Source organism: Pipistrellus kuhlii, unplaced genomic scaffold (assembly GCF_014108245.1).
Source record: "Pipistrellus kuhlii isolate mPipKuh1 unplaced genomic scaffold, mPipKuh1.p scaffold_m20_p_1, whole genome shotgun sequence".
Classification (NCBI taxonomy): Eukaryota; Metazoa; Chordata; class Mammalia; order Chiroptera; family Vespertilionidae; genus Pipistrellus; species Pipistrellus kuhlii.
The window spans coordinates 109889161-109906968 of record NW_023425404.1 but is presented as its reverse complement, the minus strand read 5'-3'; the positions used below and the strand labels follow the sequence as shown (position 1 = coordinate 109906968).

Below are 17808 nucleotides of genomic sequence, written 5' to 3'. Positions count from 1 at the left end.
GATTGTATCCAAGCAAATATTAGAATTGCAGATGAGTTAGAATTATGTGTTGTTCAGAATCCAAAATCAATGAATATTTTATATAAATTTGTCTTCATACCCTGTGTCTAAAATGTAGAATTCAGTTACTTCAAAGTTTAGCAATATGAAAGGAAGTCTATATTTCTTTTCTAGGGAGGACAGGCAGACCACTATTGAAAGGCAAAGTATATTAAAAGGATCCTAGCCCATATTTTTATTCCATAATAATTTTGTCTTTTCCCCTTTAGAAATCTAGTTTGCTAAAAAAATAAAATAAAAATTCCCTCTAGAGAACAACTCTCCAGTCCGTGTTAACACCATGAGTTTGCACCTTCTGTGGGCAGGCTGGTGGGCAGCTGGGATGTCGCTGCTCCTCTGGTGGTTGTTAAGAACTTAAATAGCACAGTTGTTGCTTGCGTTGTTGTGCTGGTCTGGGAAGAACTTTCCACTGGCTCAATGGTCTCACACATCTTCTCCTTTGACTAATAAAAGAAACAAGTGGGAAAACAATTTATGAGGGATTGTGTATTATTTTAAATTACATCAATGGAAGTTGGTCTGTAAATCACAAAAGACTCTCAAATCAGCATGAGGGATATATTTTTGTACAGGACTATATTTAAGGATTAGTTCATTTACAAAGTATGTAAAATAGATGAGAGAATAAGTTGGATGTAAAAAAGCATTTCCATCTTTGGATTTGAATTTCATCATTTTCTGCTGATAACGTTTCTGTTTACATAATACTGCTGTTAATCTTGTGCTAGCTTTTATATCAGTATATGTGTAAAAGACATGATGTCAAAAAGGAAAGGTTATGCAAGAAGGAAAACTTGTACATGAAGATAAGGTTTAAAACATATTTAGGTATGTGAAGAAAAAAATGCATTCTTTCCATATCAAACTGATAATGACAAATCTAAAAATTTGGTGACTGCTCCCTACTACTTCTATTATTATAACAATAATCCCCCACTGATTGGGTATTTAAAATTTGTTTTCCTTTGTAAAATGTTGAAACCACTCAAGTGAAGGATTGAGCAACACTCATGTAATAAACCTAACCTATCTTTTCCATAGCAGAGCTTCACTGAGGGCAGCAAGGAAAGGCACATGTTGTACTTTTCACCCATAGTCTATGAAAATAAATCCTACACCTTTCACCAGTAGCAATACTCAACATTCACACTTTTATGATGTGGAAGTTGGTATTTCTCCCCACCTCTTTGTGTTTTGAAGAACTCCATCCCTCACATGAGCCTTGAGGAAATATCAGACAATAACTATTCTGACATGGAAGGTACTCCTCCCACATTTGAATTTATTATTAAATAAATACTCCTATAGTCATTAGTGAAGTAAAAGACACTTAACTACTGCTTAGAATGAGTTCCTGAGATGGCTTCCTTTTCGCTAATTGGATATGACACAGGTATCTTCTATACTTTATCATCCTGGGACCCATTCATTACCCTAATTTTAGTTCCTGTATTTTCTCAACCCCAAAGATCTCATGATCACTTCTTGATTCTACTTTAGTTATCATCTCCATATTCTGGACCTTATCTGCATTTGAAAATAGTTTACCTCTGAAATAATGACTCCAGTTACTCTATTTTCAGCTAATCTGTGTACCTGTGCACTCAAATTCTTCTTATCCTGTGATTACATAGAATTATTATCTTCTTTTATGTATTCTTTTTTCTATCACATCAACTTCTCTTTTCAGTATCATGCATCTTTACTTATTCTTCTTTCCATATTACCTTTACAAAAAATCACTAATATTCATATAGTTGTGTTTTGTTTTTTTAAAGAAATCAACCTTGTCCTTGACTTGCTCAGGCACAGCTGGAGAAAAACCACACAGCCCTCCACAGAGAGGCCTGCAAACCTACCTCCTGTATCCTCAACAGGGCCTTTTAGGCTGCTTGGCAACAATAGCCTGCTTTGCTAACATCTTTTCCCATTATCCTAAGTATAAACTTTAAAACCTTTTTTCAATCTACTTAAAAACTCCAATCCCATAATGCATCTCCCATTTTTATCTCATGGACTCATCTTTTACTTCTTAAATAAAAGAGCCATCAGCAAGAATTCTTTCTCTTTACAAACCAGCATGTTTCCTTGAATCTGTACTAACCTATCCTTCTTTTCTTCTGTTGTAATAGAAGAGGCCCATTATTTATAGCTGTTCTCTCAATCTCCACATTGACCCAACTCAGCCCACCTTTTCAGGCATTTCTCAGACTTCCACTTACCCATTTATGAAAACCTTGTTTTTACCCAGCTCACTTTAACTAAAATGTCTCATACCAATATTTATTCACTGAACCTTCCCTGGTATACTGTTGATATCTCATCAGCATTTGGCATGGTTGTCTACTTTCTAGACTTGGGTTCTGTGACACACGTGTTCATCACTTTTCAGATACCTCTCTCACAACTCCTTCTCATTTTCTTTTAATTCTGTCTGTCCTTGAAGTGTTGGTGGGTTTTATGGATTTTTCCTGACCCATCTTTTCACTGTATGTATTCTCATAGAAATCTCCTCCACACCCTTGATTTCAATTAATATCTTTATGTTCCTTATTCCTAAATCTCTATCTCTAGTTCATATTTCCCTTTTGGATTTTAGAACCCAAATATTCATCTATTGATTTAGCATATGTATGTGGATATCATAATATTTCAAACTCACATATTAGTCTCCTCCTGTGTTTTTATTTCAAAACAAAAACAAAAACCAGTTTTGTCAAAAATCCTGAAGATTAAGGTAAAATTTTGGACTTGGTTTGTCTATGGCAATAAAGATAGACTACAGACTGCAATTGCAGTAGACTGAAGTACAGATAGATTCTGTTTAAAACATGAATTTGTAAGCATTACTAGGATTTGCAGGGAGTAAAGAAAAATATCCAAGGGTGCCTTTATATTGTCTCCCGGACAAAACAGAATAAAGCAAAAGCAGTATACCGTATAAACAGTAGGAGCAATACACATTAAATAAAAATTAGGGCTTGCTTTGAGGGCAAAAATATCAGAAGTCAATATTACCCTGAGGAGTTCAAGCCTTATGCCAGCGCTAGATGGGGGAGGTAAACCTAAACTGCTCTTCCTCATATTAAGGCAGAGACATACAGTTTCTTCTAAAACCCCCTGGTTCCCATCAGCAAACCCTCTTTGGTGGAAAGCATGACCTGTCTAGGTCATAGGCATTTCCATGGAATAAGAGCAAACAAGTATGCATTTCTAACTAAAGGACACAAAAAGAAATATGAAAGAAAAAGAGTATTTTGACAAAGAGTAAAAACAACGAATGACTTATTTATATTACTAAAAACTTTACATCCTGAGATCATCCAATAGGAAATATTAAAAAATTATATATGAAATAAATAAATGAAAGGTAACATTTAAAAATGAACAAGTAACATAGACTATAAAAGTGACCAGGCTTAATAAAGTGTCAAATTTAAATTTTATAAATAAAGACATCTTTTTAAAAATTACTATTTCAATGAATAGATTAAACAAGATGAAGGGAGTATTCATAATCTGGCAGAGAGATTGGAAGAAATTCCCCAGGATGCAGCCCAGACCAATAAGATAGATGATACACAAGAGACACAAAAGATACAAGAAGTGATGAAAAGGTCAAGCCTAACTCCAAAGAGCTCAGAAAGTGAGAAAGACAATGGAAATAGTTGGAGTGAATACTACATTTACCAAACTTGAAACTCAATTGATTAGAACACAGTTTTGAGCACATATAGATCATTCATTCAAATTGCTCATATTCTATTAAAAAAAATTCCAACCAATTTTAAAGAATGAGTATTATATGGACTATGCTTCTGAACAACAATTTAATTCTGTCTAAAACATGAATTTGTAAGCATTACTAGAATTTGCAGGGAGTAAAGAAAAATATCCAAGGGTGCCTTTATATTAGAAGTCATTAATAAGAATATAACATTTCTAAATATCCATAATTTTGAAATGCATTATGATTCACCATTGAATGTAATTATAACAAATATAATAATGTGACTGATGGATTACAGATCTTGATAAGTTGAGTCTAAAATTTGTATAAATAACAAAAGCCCCCAAGTAGTCAAAACACTTCTGAAGAAAAAGGAGACTAGTCCTATGGATAGCAAAATTTCTTCTAAAACTATAGTAATTAAGACAGTGTGACCCTGGTTAGGATATTGACAAGTTGAGAATTATAAGAGTAAATCCCAGAAAGCAACTCCCTGTCTGTGTGGAAGCTATATGAGAAAGAAGTAGCTTTGAAAGAAACTGATTAAAGAAAAACTATTCAATAAGTGCTGCTTGAAATTATTCATAAAAGAGAAAATCCCTGCAAAATTAAATCTATAAAAGCAATCCCAAATGGAGTAAATACTTTAATATCACAGTTTTAAAACATTTAAGAAAAAATATATGAAAATAAATCTATGAAGTTTGGCAGAAAATGTCTTTTTAAACTAAATATACATGCACACAAAACTAACCATAACATAAAAGATTTGTTAATTTAACACATTAAATTATGAATAAATGATAACTATATACAATCAGAGAGAAATGAAAAGATAACCCCAAATCTAGAGGAAAATATATACAATTGGAGATTCAATTATATATACAATTATTGCTCATGTATTAGAGCAATAATACAACAAAAATAAATAAAATGATATAAGGAACAGAAAGTAAGAGGAAAGCTGTCATCACTTATAGGTGATATGCTTGTTTACTGAGATCTATTTTTTAAATTAGCAAAACAGTTTTGTAAAGTGGTTATCTATCAGATTTATCATATCTGTTATGTATAATCAATGAAAAGTGCTATGCCTGAAAGGAAATATAACTATGCAGGTAAAAGAATGAGAAAAAGATATGAACAGGCATCTCACAGAAAAAAAAGACAGGAGGAACACAGAAGACAAAAAACTTAAGGAAGTTCAATCAATTTCATTAATGATTGGTGAAACATAAAAAAGTTCCAAATAAGATACCATTTTACACCCATTCAATTTGCAGAAATGAAGAAATATGACCAAAATCAGGATTTTCAGGATCATAAAATAATGAGAACCTGAAGGAATGCCAGTACTGTGCTGGTAGTGTAAGTTTACAGATTGGAAGCAATTTGACATTAACTTTCAAAGTTGAACACATACCTAACTGACAAGCAGTAATTCCACTTTAAAGAATGTTAGGGAAACTTTTGTGGATTTGATTCAGGAGGCAATCATACAATCTTATTATAATAGAAAATATTTGGAAATAATGTCCATAAACTAAATACTGAGTGAAGAAAATATGACTGTAAGAATATGTATGTAGCTAAAGAATATATTATAAATGCATAGCCCATGGACACAGACAACACTGTGGTGAGGGACAGAGACAGAGAAGAGCAGGGTTTGGGTGGAGGTGGGCAAAAGTGGGGAAGGAATGGGGGACATCTATAATAGTGTCAACAACAAAAATAATAAAAACAATAAAATGTTGAGATTAAAAAAAATTATATATATATATATATGTATATATATGTATATATATATATATATATATATATATATATATATATATATATATGGAATATGAATCTAGAATGACAGGGTTTGATGTTTTCGTTGTTGTTGTTGTCCAATTGTTTTACTAATGCATACCAGTGCCTAAAAATGCCAGTGGCACACAATAAATATTTGATGAGTAAATGAATAGGATATTCATATCATGGAATATAAGGCTATGAAAATAAATAAACCACCACCACAGGCACCAGCATGGATAAGTGTCACAGGCACCAGCATGGATAAGTGTTATGATCAAATTCCGAGTTGTAAACACAAAATTCAGACTAGTCTTATTTATTTTTAAGAGGGAGGGCTAGGGTGCAATGGAATGTTTTAAATAAAAGAAGAAAAGGAAAACACTTTCATAGTTCTAATTTTCACTCATCTAGATACCTAAGAATCCTTTTATCACACCCACTGTGTCACCAGCACCTTCCCAATGGTTTAGTCCAGATCCTTAGTGTCTTTGGCCTAGGTTATATAATACATATAGCTAAAGACAGCTTACTGGCTTCTTTCACTATAATCCATTATTTACCCATAGGCTGGATGATTCTTTAAAAAGAAACATTTGGTTCAAATAATCAACTTAATTAAAATCCTTCAGGTAGTTATTTTTTCCCTGAGTAAAGTCAAAACTTCTTTAACTCATCACATTTTGGTCCCTGCTTATATCACCAATGTCATATCATGTTATTCCTCTTCTTAGAACTTCAGTTACCCTTCAGGCATCCTCTTAAATATCACCTCAAACAAAATGTATCTTACCCTACTTAGCAAGACCATACTTGAGATACTGTATCTTTGCTCAGTCTCTCTAAGAGCAGTCCTTTATTCAATGGTCTATCTATCCCAATGTACACACTTCTTACACTTTCACATTATTGGTGCTTAGAACAGTACATAGTAAGTGCTCATATTAGGATGTGCACTTATTGAATACATATTAGGATATGCACTTATTGAATAAACTCATCTCACAAGGTGAGAAAGAAAATTTAAATCCGATTTTAGACATGGAAAATGGACTGGAGTTGGTGATGTTGTTTACTTACTTATAAAAATAAGGGTAGATAATTGCTTACCACAAAATTAGTAATGCTGATAATTTAATTTCAGAATAAAATATGTACACTAAAAATTACAGTATGTAGTAGCTTCTGAGCTCACTGGAAGTAGAGAGTAATTTTTTAAAATCTTTGTAATTTTAGTGCTTAGTAAAAGCCACAGAACATGGTAAATTCCCCACAAATATATTTAGGATGGTTTCTTCTGTCTCCTATGGATTGTAGTAGGTCCACAGGGAAGCAAAAAAATTAAGATGTCTGAATTACACACTTGATATTAGGCAAATATAAATAATCGAGGTAACTGATTATATTAAAAAATCTACCTCACAACATTACTATGATATAACTCCACCAATATATTTTCTTTTTGAACTATGATGTTAAGTAAGCAAAGTGAAATAGATAGATTAGTATATATCATGGTAATGACTTACATGAATGTCAAAAGTTGATTAAAAGTTCAAGATATTCTCAAAGAAGTATTTATCAAGATATTTATGAGACACCATAAAAACTTAACTTGATAAAGAATCTAGTAACTATCATTCACTAGTTTTTTAAATAGCTCTTTGACATGATTTGCTTAACCGGTGAGAAAAATTGTGTAACTGTTCATTGTTTTTATTCAAAATCCATACCCTAAAATTTAAATGGTGAAGAAACATACTGTTCTTTGTGAACTTTGCAGAATATCTTTATGTGAGCCTGAAACGACCTTGTGGATGCAATTCATTAGAAAACTTGTGAAGAGGTTCAGAATGCCTCTGCAACTGTCCATGTTTATATGAATTGCTTCATTGCATCATTGTCTCCATCATATTCGGGAAATATCTTGGGAATTACTGTTTCTATGTTATATCAGTCCAATTTGTTGCAATCTTTTCCTTCATACCATTGGCTTTATAATTTGAGTGGAAAAAAATATGAAAAATGACTTTCTAGGTCTTAGAAAAGAAGCAAGGAAATGTTTAAGAAAACTATCCTTTGCTCATAGAAATTCAAATCCTGATTCTATTATTCCCTAGCCACATACTCGACTCTGGATACCCTCACAACATCCCTTCCCACCATTTCCTCTCACCTTTTCCTCTCGTCCTCCTGGTAACATGGGGGCAATAACAGCCCCTACCTCATAGAAAGGATATGAGAATAAATTGAGAAAATGCATGCAAAGATTTGAAACCCCACAGGACTCAATAAATGCTGTCTACTTTTACCAAATGAGATACTGTTTTCACTAAGTTATAGCATCTATACTGTATATGACAGCTTGTTTCCCTGAATCTTGTCATAATAAAGAACATGTGTACCTCCTCAGGGCATCCACTGTCCACCCAGTCCTGGCGATGACGATCAAAGCCACTGGAACATCTTCAGAGAAGACCACATTGCAGTTCAGAGAAAGAAGTACGGGTGAAAAGTGAGAAGCAAAAAGAAAAAGAAAGATTGGTAAGTAGGTAATTCTCAAATTTTCAGTTTAGCACAACAGGCTTTCTTCTGCAGACCTGTTGATTGGAGCAGCCATAAAGTATTAACAGTGTTCTGGGTCACAGCTCACTCCCATGTGGTGATTTGAGTAGGTCAAACCTGGCTACAAATGACTCCACTGAGGCCCACTCCACTGTGCAGGACACTGGGCTCCCAACCCAAAGGTAAGACCACTTGCTATTCTAAGTAGTTGGTTTTCCTCATTTCTGTTCTCATCACCCAAACAAGTGGCTATAGAAAAACATTTTGCAGGTCTTATTTTTCAGAATATCAGATCTTTTTATTTGTTTTGTTTTTCTTAAGTTTTAAAATTTAAGACACATAGTCATACAAACTGTACTGCATTGTAAAGCATTAACTCAGCAGGTCCAGGGTGTTCAACCCACATATTCCAAAGAAATAACCAGCCCTTGGGAGATACAGCCTGTGGAATATCCTGCTGGATAAATGCAAGATAGTTTATGATAACAATATGATTTATGGTGAATATCTGTTTTATTCACCTGGAGCCCTGGGGCAGGGGGTGGGGGGAGGACTGGAGACTAGAGATAAGGTTAGTCATGGAGAATTTCATACCTATGTGACTGACCCTCCATAAAAACCCTGGACACCGAGACTTGGATGAATTTCCTAAGTTGGCAGTGAATGCTGTGTGTTCAAAAATTGTTGCTGGGGGAAGTACTGTCTGTATGACTCCATTGAAAGAGGACAATGGAAAGTTTCTCTTTTGGACTCTGCCCTAAGTGCCTTTCGCCTTTGCTGATTTTAACCTCTATCCTTTTGCTATAGAAAATGGCAGCCTTGGGTATAACAGCTCTTCTGAGTTCTGTGAGTCCTTCTACTGAGTCATTCAATCTGAATGCATTACTGAGAATCCCTAACAACACTATGATTAGGTCATATCTAAAATGTCTACTTGAGCAAGCACTAGGCTAAGAAGATTTTGTTCACTCTTTCTTCCTCGACTGGGATAATTTTCTTCCCTATAGCTACAGTCCATTGATTTTTTTTAAGAAACACAGAAATTACTCTCCAGAGCCTATTCTGATAAAGTTTCATAATTGCTATTGATCATATATTATTTTACTATGTAACTTTTTTTCTTTATATAAAATATCATGTGCTTATTTACCAAACTTTATTGTTAACATTTTAAAATTATGGCCAGTGTCATATATGATCATACTTAGTATATCTGACACATGCTTTCATTTTTTTATTAGAAATTCAAAGTACTTTTGTCAGTTTATTAAAATTAAAGATTTAAATTGCTCCTGACTTTAATATCTCTATAGTAATTTACATACAACATATATGAATCCATATTAATAAATGTTAACCTAAAGATAATTAAATATTTAAAAAAAATAAATGAAGACTGTTCAATTTTTGTCTTAAATTTCCTTATAGGGCTTATAGTGCTACTATTTTTTCCCACTTGTTTTGCAGAGGGTCCACATGATGACTTTTTCTAAGAATCTTTGCCAGAGATTATGTACTATGGCATGAATGAGCATAATTTAATTCAAGTGGAATGTGAAAACAACTTTACTGTCAACATAAAAAAACACCATATCTATCATTCTGCCCAGACATGATTCATTGGAGCTCAGATATTTTATGCCTTCCATCTGTGTTGAATGAGCATAAGTACAGAATAAATATCAGTGTGTGACCTGGCACGCTAACTTTGAGAATCCCCAGTTGGTCAAGGCTATCTCTGATTATGTAAAGAAAATCTAACATTTAGAGTCTATTTAATTCCACTTGAGTTAGATGGTTGTTCCCTCCTGTTCGTTTTGCTTTGCAAGTTTGTTTAAATACTGAAAAATATACATACTGACATTGTCTTTTGCAAGATGAGGAAATATAGATTTTCTAAAATAACAATATTTTGGAGAGCCACCTGACTACAAATAATTAAATGGAATAGATCATTTTAAAATGAAGTTTGTTTTTACATACAGTATGGCAAATGTATTCAAAGACAGTGGCAAATAACAACTTTTACTGTATTTTATAACAAGATTGTAGTAATCTTAAATTTATAAGTCAATTGAAATTTTATCTTAAGTAATTAGTTCTTTCTTTATTTTTTCAAAAAATGTATTTTATTGATTTTTTACAGAGAGGGATAGAGAGTGAGAAACATTGATGAGAGAGAATCATCGATCAGCTGCCTCTTGCACCCCCCCCACTGGGGATGTGCCCCCAACCAAGGTACATGCCCTTGACCAGAATTGAACCTGGGACCTTTCAGTCCACAGGCCAATGCTCTATCCACTGAGCCAAACCGGTTTTGGCCAGTAATTAGTTCTTTAAATGGTTAAATCAATCGCAGGGAAAAGTACAGAAGCACTGCATTTTGCTTGACTTATTAGATGATTCCCCAGTTATATATGTAAAATAAGGTTCTACTGAAAATATGTGATTCAATTAAGCAATTTATTCATTTATTCATAATTGGTTCTCTATTAATTGATCTGCTGTTTACTAATTGCTAGGGTAGGAAGTGTTGACAATGGCAAACACCAATAAGATTTGGTTTGAAAAGCTCATGCATTCTGTAGCTTACAGTGCTTTAAAAATTAACACAACTGCCCCAGCTTATTTGACTTCTTGGATAGAACTTTGGCCCATGGACTAAAAGGTCTTGGGTTTGATTCAATCAAGGTCAACCCCCCACCCCTCCACTCTCTTTCTCACTCCCCTTTTCTTCCCCCTTCCTTCCACACTCTCTAAAAATCTTCCTTGGGTAAAGATTAACAACAACAACAACAAAAATTAACACAACTGAATGTTGCTTTTTTTAAAGCATTTTTATAACCTAATATAATCTAAATAGCACCCAAACACAATTATAAACAAGTATGTGTATGCTATAAATTATTAAGAAAAACCACCTTTATGTTATTTCTTATGTTATTTCTTAATTTAAAATAAACCAAAAATCATTTTTGAGATCAACTTCCTCTCTCTACTGAGCTGCTATGTATTTTTTTCTAAAATACAGACACATTAACAATGCTGTACTCCAGCATATTGATTTCCAGATATTTTAAAAATATGTTTTTTATTGATTTCAGAGAGGAAAAGAAAAGGAGAGAGAGGTAGAAACATCAATGATGAAATAGAATCACTGATCAGCTGCCTCCCACATGCCCCCAACTGTGAATTGAGCTCACAGCCAAAGCATGTGTCCTGACCAGGAATCAAACTGTGAACTCCTGTTTCATAGGTTGATACTCGACCACTAAGCCACACCTGCCAAGCAATTTCCAGACATTTTTAATACTGTTAGCAAACTGACTCTTCTACATTATAACCATCTAGTATTCGTTTTAAACTAAATTCCTGGATATATCTGTAGAAGAAAGATACTCTGATAATTTGGGTTCAGGAATTTTCATTGTAAATAGTCATCCAATGTGATTCTTGCCACACTGAAATCTGAAAACCACTGACATCCTGTATATGTTCCCATGGCAGGCCCCTTCCCACTCCTCCCACCCACCACTACAACCTGTTCTTATGTCCCTTAGTGCCCCTCCCTGGATGTGCTCTTTGAGGTCCCTGACTTTGAACCTGCTGTTACTTGTGTCTAGAATACCTCCCTCCTGTCGAATCAGTAAACCCAATTGAACGGAAGCTTATCTACTCCAAGAAGCATCTACTTTCTTCTCACCCAGAAGGGTTAGCAATCCGTTCTCATTGCCCTCCAATATCAACCCAATGTCACATGCTAGTATCTATTTCACTACAATTGGTGGTGCTTGAGCTTATCTTAATAAGACCTCCAGGAGAACATAGTTCAAGGGGAGGATTTGGAGTTCAACTGCTGCACTAGAATCTTGGCTTGGGCACAATTCAGGTATATAATCTGAGGAAGTTTTCCCCCCCCTATCTAATCTTGTTTCCTCATATGCAAAATTAGGTAGGAGAGGTTATGTAAAGATTAAAGCTAGAGTTTGCTACACAGTAAACATTTAGACAATAGCAGCTGTTTTTCATACCTAGTCATGACTTTGTAGTATACATGTAGAAAGTTCAATAATTGTTAAAAATGAATCAGTGAGATTTTTATATCAACAGTATTTTGGAAGATGTTTAGGAATTAATTGTGTACCATATAAATGTGAAATATATCTAGGAATCTATAATAATAAAAGGGTAATATGCTAATTAGACAGAATGTCATTCTGGACATCATTCCAGATGAAGCCAGGGCCAGGGGGAAGACTGTGTCGGCAGCTGGGTGAAGGAAGGCTTACTCTTGCACAAGTTTCATGCATCATGCCTCTAGTTAGTATGACAAAATCTTATAAGAAATATCCAAGTTGCTCTCAAATATGGGACAACTCTTTATTCAATATTTTGTAAATATTTCTCAAAAACTGACCTAATTATGTTTATTTAAGACATATTTAACATTGCACATCTATTTAATATGTATCCTAGCTTTGATATTTCTAATGTTTTTTGGAAGAAGTTATTTTCTTCTCAATCTTATCTATTGTAATTCCAAAACAAATGGATAGAGAGATATACTTCAAATTAATTGTACTATTCTTCTCTCACATTCAATCAGATGTTGATTTCAAAGCCCTCAGGGACCATGTTAAGTGAACCCTATTAAATTAGCAGTCTAGAAAACAAATGATAGTTTGAAGTATTTATCCAGTGAAGAGACTAAAGTGTAAATCTCTAACATATCTCAGTTTTGAAGAAAGATGTCAGAAATGACTTTTTTTTTTAATAAGGGTAATATATTCAGGCAAAGGCAATAGATGTGAATATTCATCCTATCTAATAAAAGAGTAATATGCAAATTAACCATCACTCCACTAAGCCAACAGGTCATGCCCACCAGCCAATCAGGAGCTAATATGCAAATAAACCAAACCAAGGTGGCACGGCCACAGAGAGCAGGAGGGAGGCTTGGGTTTCCCTGGCAATGGAGGAAGCCAAGCTTTCTGCCTGCCCTTGCTGGCCTAGGCCTCCACTCAAGGCTACAAAGTTTCAATGATAGAAGATACATAAATCCAAACAGAAATGGCGCCATGGAGCTGGAAAGAGCAGGAGGATAAGGTTGCCCCTGGCAATATAGAAAACCAAGTTGCTGCAGCCCTGGCCAACCTAGGCTACTAAGTTTCAATTGTAGAAGATAAATAAACCCCAGATACCAGGGCCTTCGCTTGGGTCACCAGGGGGTGTGGCTGGTCTGCAAACCATCACAGGCTCCTCACCCAGGCTGCCCCACACCCCAAGGGACCCCCCATACTGATCCAGAACACCCTTCAGAGTAAACCAGCTGACCCCCACCCATGCACCAGGCCTCTATTCTATCTAATAAAAGAGTAATATGCAGATTGATGATCATTCTAACCCACAAGATGGCTGCCTCCAGGTGGTCCAAGATCCTGCCCCCATACAGACACAAGATGGCCACCATAAGATGGCCAGCAGGGAGGCAGTTGGGAGGGACCAGGCCTGCAAGGGAGGGAAGTTGTGGGTGATCAAGCCTGCATGAGAGGGCAGTTAGGGGTGACCAAGCGAGGAGGGAAGAGGAGGGAAGTTGGGGGCAACTAGGCCTGCAAAGAAGGGCAGTTAGGAGGGACCCAGGCCTTCAGGGGAGGGTAGTTAGGGGTAACTAGGACTATAGGGGAGCAGTTATGCATCAATCAGGCTGGCAGGAAGAAGTGGTTAGGGGAAATCAGGAAGGCAGTTAGAGGAGTAGTTGGGAACCAGCAGTCCTGGTTGTGAGAGGGATCGGGCCTAAACGGGCACTCAGACATCCCTCAAGGGGCCCAGATTGAAGAGGGTGCAGACACCCTCCAATTCATGCACCGGGCCATATATATATTTATACTCACTGAGAGGCCAGATTATTATGATCTCTGAATGCATAAAAATTTGGCCACTCAGTGTATATCCAATAGTTGTATTTTGAAATTCTTTTGGATATTTCTTTGAACATTTTTTATTTTCCACATGGACTATTTGGATTTTGTATTCCACATGGTCCATGTACCATATTTGATTTTACAATTTGAAAAAGTTGAAGACACTGGTCCTCATCCAGAATTTCTGCCTTAACTATATGATCAATGTCATCTTCTATTCATAATTTGGATTCACTATCTAATGTCAATAATATGTGAGCATGAAGTAGTCCACATTTCTAAAATTCAATGACATGAATTTTAGCTATTACTTTGCCAAATATATAGAATCTACATATATCATTTAAAAGAGCATTCAACTTAATATTAAAAACTCTGGCTACCAAGTCAGGTCTGTTTTCAACTTTTTGCCAGCATTGTAAATTGTTTGTAATATGAATGAATTGGGATTGCCATACTTCATTACAATTGCCATAGCATCCTGATATTGCTGTGGGTAAGGGAGGGATTAAGGTCTTGAATACTTTTCTCTGCAACCTATCACCTCACAGAGGACAACAAAGCATTGTAGTGAGGCCAGGTCAGGAGCTGTGGCCTTACCCAACTCCATATTATCCCAACAGGGGCACAGTTTTTTTTTTTTTTTCTGCATATTTCTGGGACTGCCCTCTAAAGATGATGGAAATATTATTTTACCAATAGGCACATTGTCATTTTCAGATTCAAATCTGAGATAATCCATCAAACCATATTTTCAACTCTCAATTTAGATTGGTTTGCTTTAACGAAATCTATCCAATTTGCTTCCATTTTTGAATATGAATCCACAGTATACTGTTGAGTTAACTTTCCTGTATTTAAAATAGGATTGAACATGTCGCTCACAGAGAGATGAAATCCATAACACTGCATTTGTGTGACTTGTGCCCTGACATTTTGTCTAGTATTATTGTCAATTACACTGTCGTCTCTCAGTCTTAATGCAACATCCATTCCTCAGTTTTTTTTCACCATTTGGAAAAAGAATAGGATATGTCATTGCATCTAATGTAGGAAACAGGATACTGTTTTGTTTTATATATTTTAGTGGCATTCAGATTACTGGAATCTGGTTTACAATGAATGAGCAAGTCCCTTTCAAAAGGAGGTTCTCCATCTTTGTTTCTGAACATGATGACAACCTCAGTGACACAGGGAGAATTTTATCTACCTGGATCACTATTATGATTGTATTTAATCGCCATTGTTCTTCTGTGGGAGCAATACCTTTTGCTGCTGCTTCACTTTGGGCTTCCTTTTCTACCTTATGTAACATCTCATATGATTTGTTAATACGTTTATTTAATTCATGAAGTTTTTGATGTTGATCATGAGTTTTTCTGAGTAACCTTGGTTTTCTGGCATTGTTAAACTTTTACTTATCGCTTCAGCCATATCTAAAATATAGAGATATGCAAACTTCTGAGAAACACCACCTGAAGGATGTAAAGTTCCAGTAGGGTGATAAACTTGTCCCTGTATTCTAAACTAGTATGACCCATACCCTGATAGTGATGCGATGTTTGCACTCATCAAAGCAAAAGTAAAAGAACTATTTATCAAACATATATTTTCCATAAAATTTTTACTGTCAGAATCTTCATTTATCATTAATTTTTATGAAATATGCTGGGTATTCTGGAAAGTGTATATCATTTGGACAAATTTTACCTTTGCTACAACATTGAGTAAATATTCCATTAGATGGTTTTTCATTGGAGAATTTTAGTGATAGGCAAAATTGATATATAACACTTCGCGAATTGCATCCTCATTTACTTAATTTTTGCTGTAAAGGCAGTTCCTATCAGTATTGGCAGCACTTGTCGATGGCTGCTCTTCAGGCATATTCTGTCTACGACAATAGCTTCTTTCAGTTTCAGAAGTACATTGGGCCAATAGTTGGTCTTCAAACATTCTGTCGCTGATGCCAGCTGGGAGAGGGATGGGCAGTATCAGGTTCCCTCCTCCCTCCTGTCACAGTAGGAAGTGGAGGTGGTCCATTGGAGGTGGAGATGGCAGGAGAAGGGGCCTACTAGCTTTCCTTCCCTTGGCTGCTGGCAGCTGCCCCCATCCCCCAAAGGCTGTCACTGCTTGCCATCTGTGGGGTGCCACCTCTACTCTGCCACCAGTCACCTCCCTCTGCAGGAAAAAGGCTTTGGCTGCCATCTCTTGCCTGGTCTGGGCCTCCCTCTGTGGGGCGATGGATTGCAGACCCCCAGACTGATGTCCCACAGAGGGAGGCCCTGCCCCCCACCACAGCACCACAGGTCAGGTAGCCTGGGGCTCCTTCTTTGAGGCAATCAGTGCACAAGGAGGCCCTGCCCACCTGGCCTTGCCTCCGCCATTGATCCCTACTGGTAGGGAGGCCCTGCCCAACCTTCCAGGGTTCTGTGACCAATCACAGAACAGTGGAAGGCCCTCCCACCCAGCTGGGGCTCTGCCAATCATCACTGTCCACAGGGAGGCCCTGCCCATCCTACCAGGACTCTACTATCGGTCCTTGCAGCCGTGGCTGTTTGTCTCAGCCCTCGTGGGAGCTTGCCTTGGCCCTGAAGCCCTGGCAGCCCCAGCTTCATCCTGAAGGTGATACACACACACACACACACACACACACACACACACACACCACACACACACACTCTAGAGGCCGGGTGCACAAAATTTGTGTACAGGGGAGGAGGATCCCTCAGTTCATCCTGCACCCTCTCCAATCTGGGACTCCTTGAGGTATATCCAACTGTGACACTGTGGGATCCTAAACCAGCAGTCAGACATCCCTCTCACAATCCAGGATTGCTGGCTCCCAATCACTTGCCTGTCTGCCTGATCTATGCCTAACTGCTCCCCTGCTGGCCCAATTGCCCACAACTTCCCTCCCCTGCCAGCATGGTCACCCCCAACTGCCCTCCCCTACTGACCTGGTCGCCCCTAACTGCCCTCCCCTGCTCTCCATCTTTGACCACAAGGGGCAGCCATCTTGTGCGAGGGTGTGAGGGTCAATTTGCATATTACCTCTTTTTAACTTTTTTATTATATATTTTATTGATTTTTTTTTACAGAGAGGAAGGGAAAGGGATAGAGAGCTAGAAATATCGATGAGAGAGAAACATCAAGCAGCTGCCTCCTGCACACTCCCACCGGGGATGTGCCCACAACCAATGTACATGCCCTTGACCAGAATCAAACCTTGGACCCTTCAGTCTGAAGGCTGACACTCTATCCACTGAGCTAAACTGGTTTTGGCTGCATATTATCTCTTTATTTTATATATATAAAGAGATAATATTTATTTTATATGTATATATATGCACATATGTAAATATGTATATATGTACATATGTATATTATATATGTACATATGTGCACATATTATTACTTATTTATTTATATATATGCAATACCTAATTATTAAAAATGAAGTGTGTCTGACTGCACAGTTAAGCATATACTATTTCACCAGTGAGAAGAAGCACCTACAAAGAGAAGTTAAGAAAGAAAATTAAAAAATGTGAAGCTCCAAAGAGCAGTTAGTTTCTAGATCAGGAGTCAGCAAATATTCTTGGCAAAGGACCAGATTAAGTAATTTAGGCTTTGCAGGCTGCATAGTTCCTATCTTAACAGTCACTTCTGCCATTGTAGCTCAAAACCAGCCATAGACAGCGGCAGTAAGAAATGGGTGAGGCTATG

The 17808-nt window shown here is 36.5% G+C and overlaps 1 protein-coding gene across 1 annotated transcript in view; it reads right to left on the bottom strand.

The window, feature by feature from the left end:
* Positions 1-17808, bottom strand: part of PLXDC2 (plexin domain containing 2) — a 416442-nt gene that overhangs the window by 51844 nt on the left and 346790 nt on the right. Inside the window, exons 10-11 of the mRNA XM_036459556.2 lie at positions 7999-8059; positions 353-503 (exon numbers count right to left, since the gene is read on the bottom strand). Of these exons, the coding sequence (XP_036315449.1) occupies positions 353-503; positions 7999-8059 (212 nt within the window). The remainder of the gene's footprint in view (positions 1-352; positions 504-7998; positions 8060-17808) is intronic.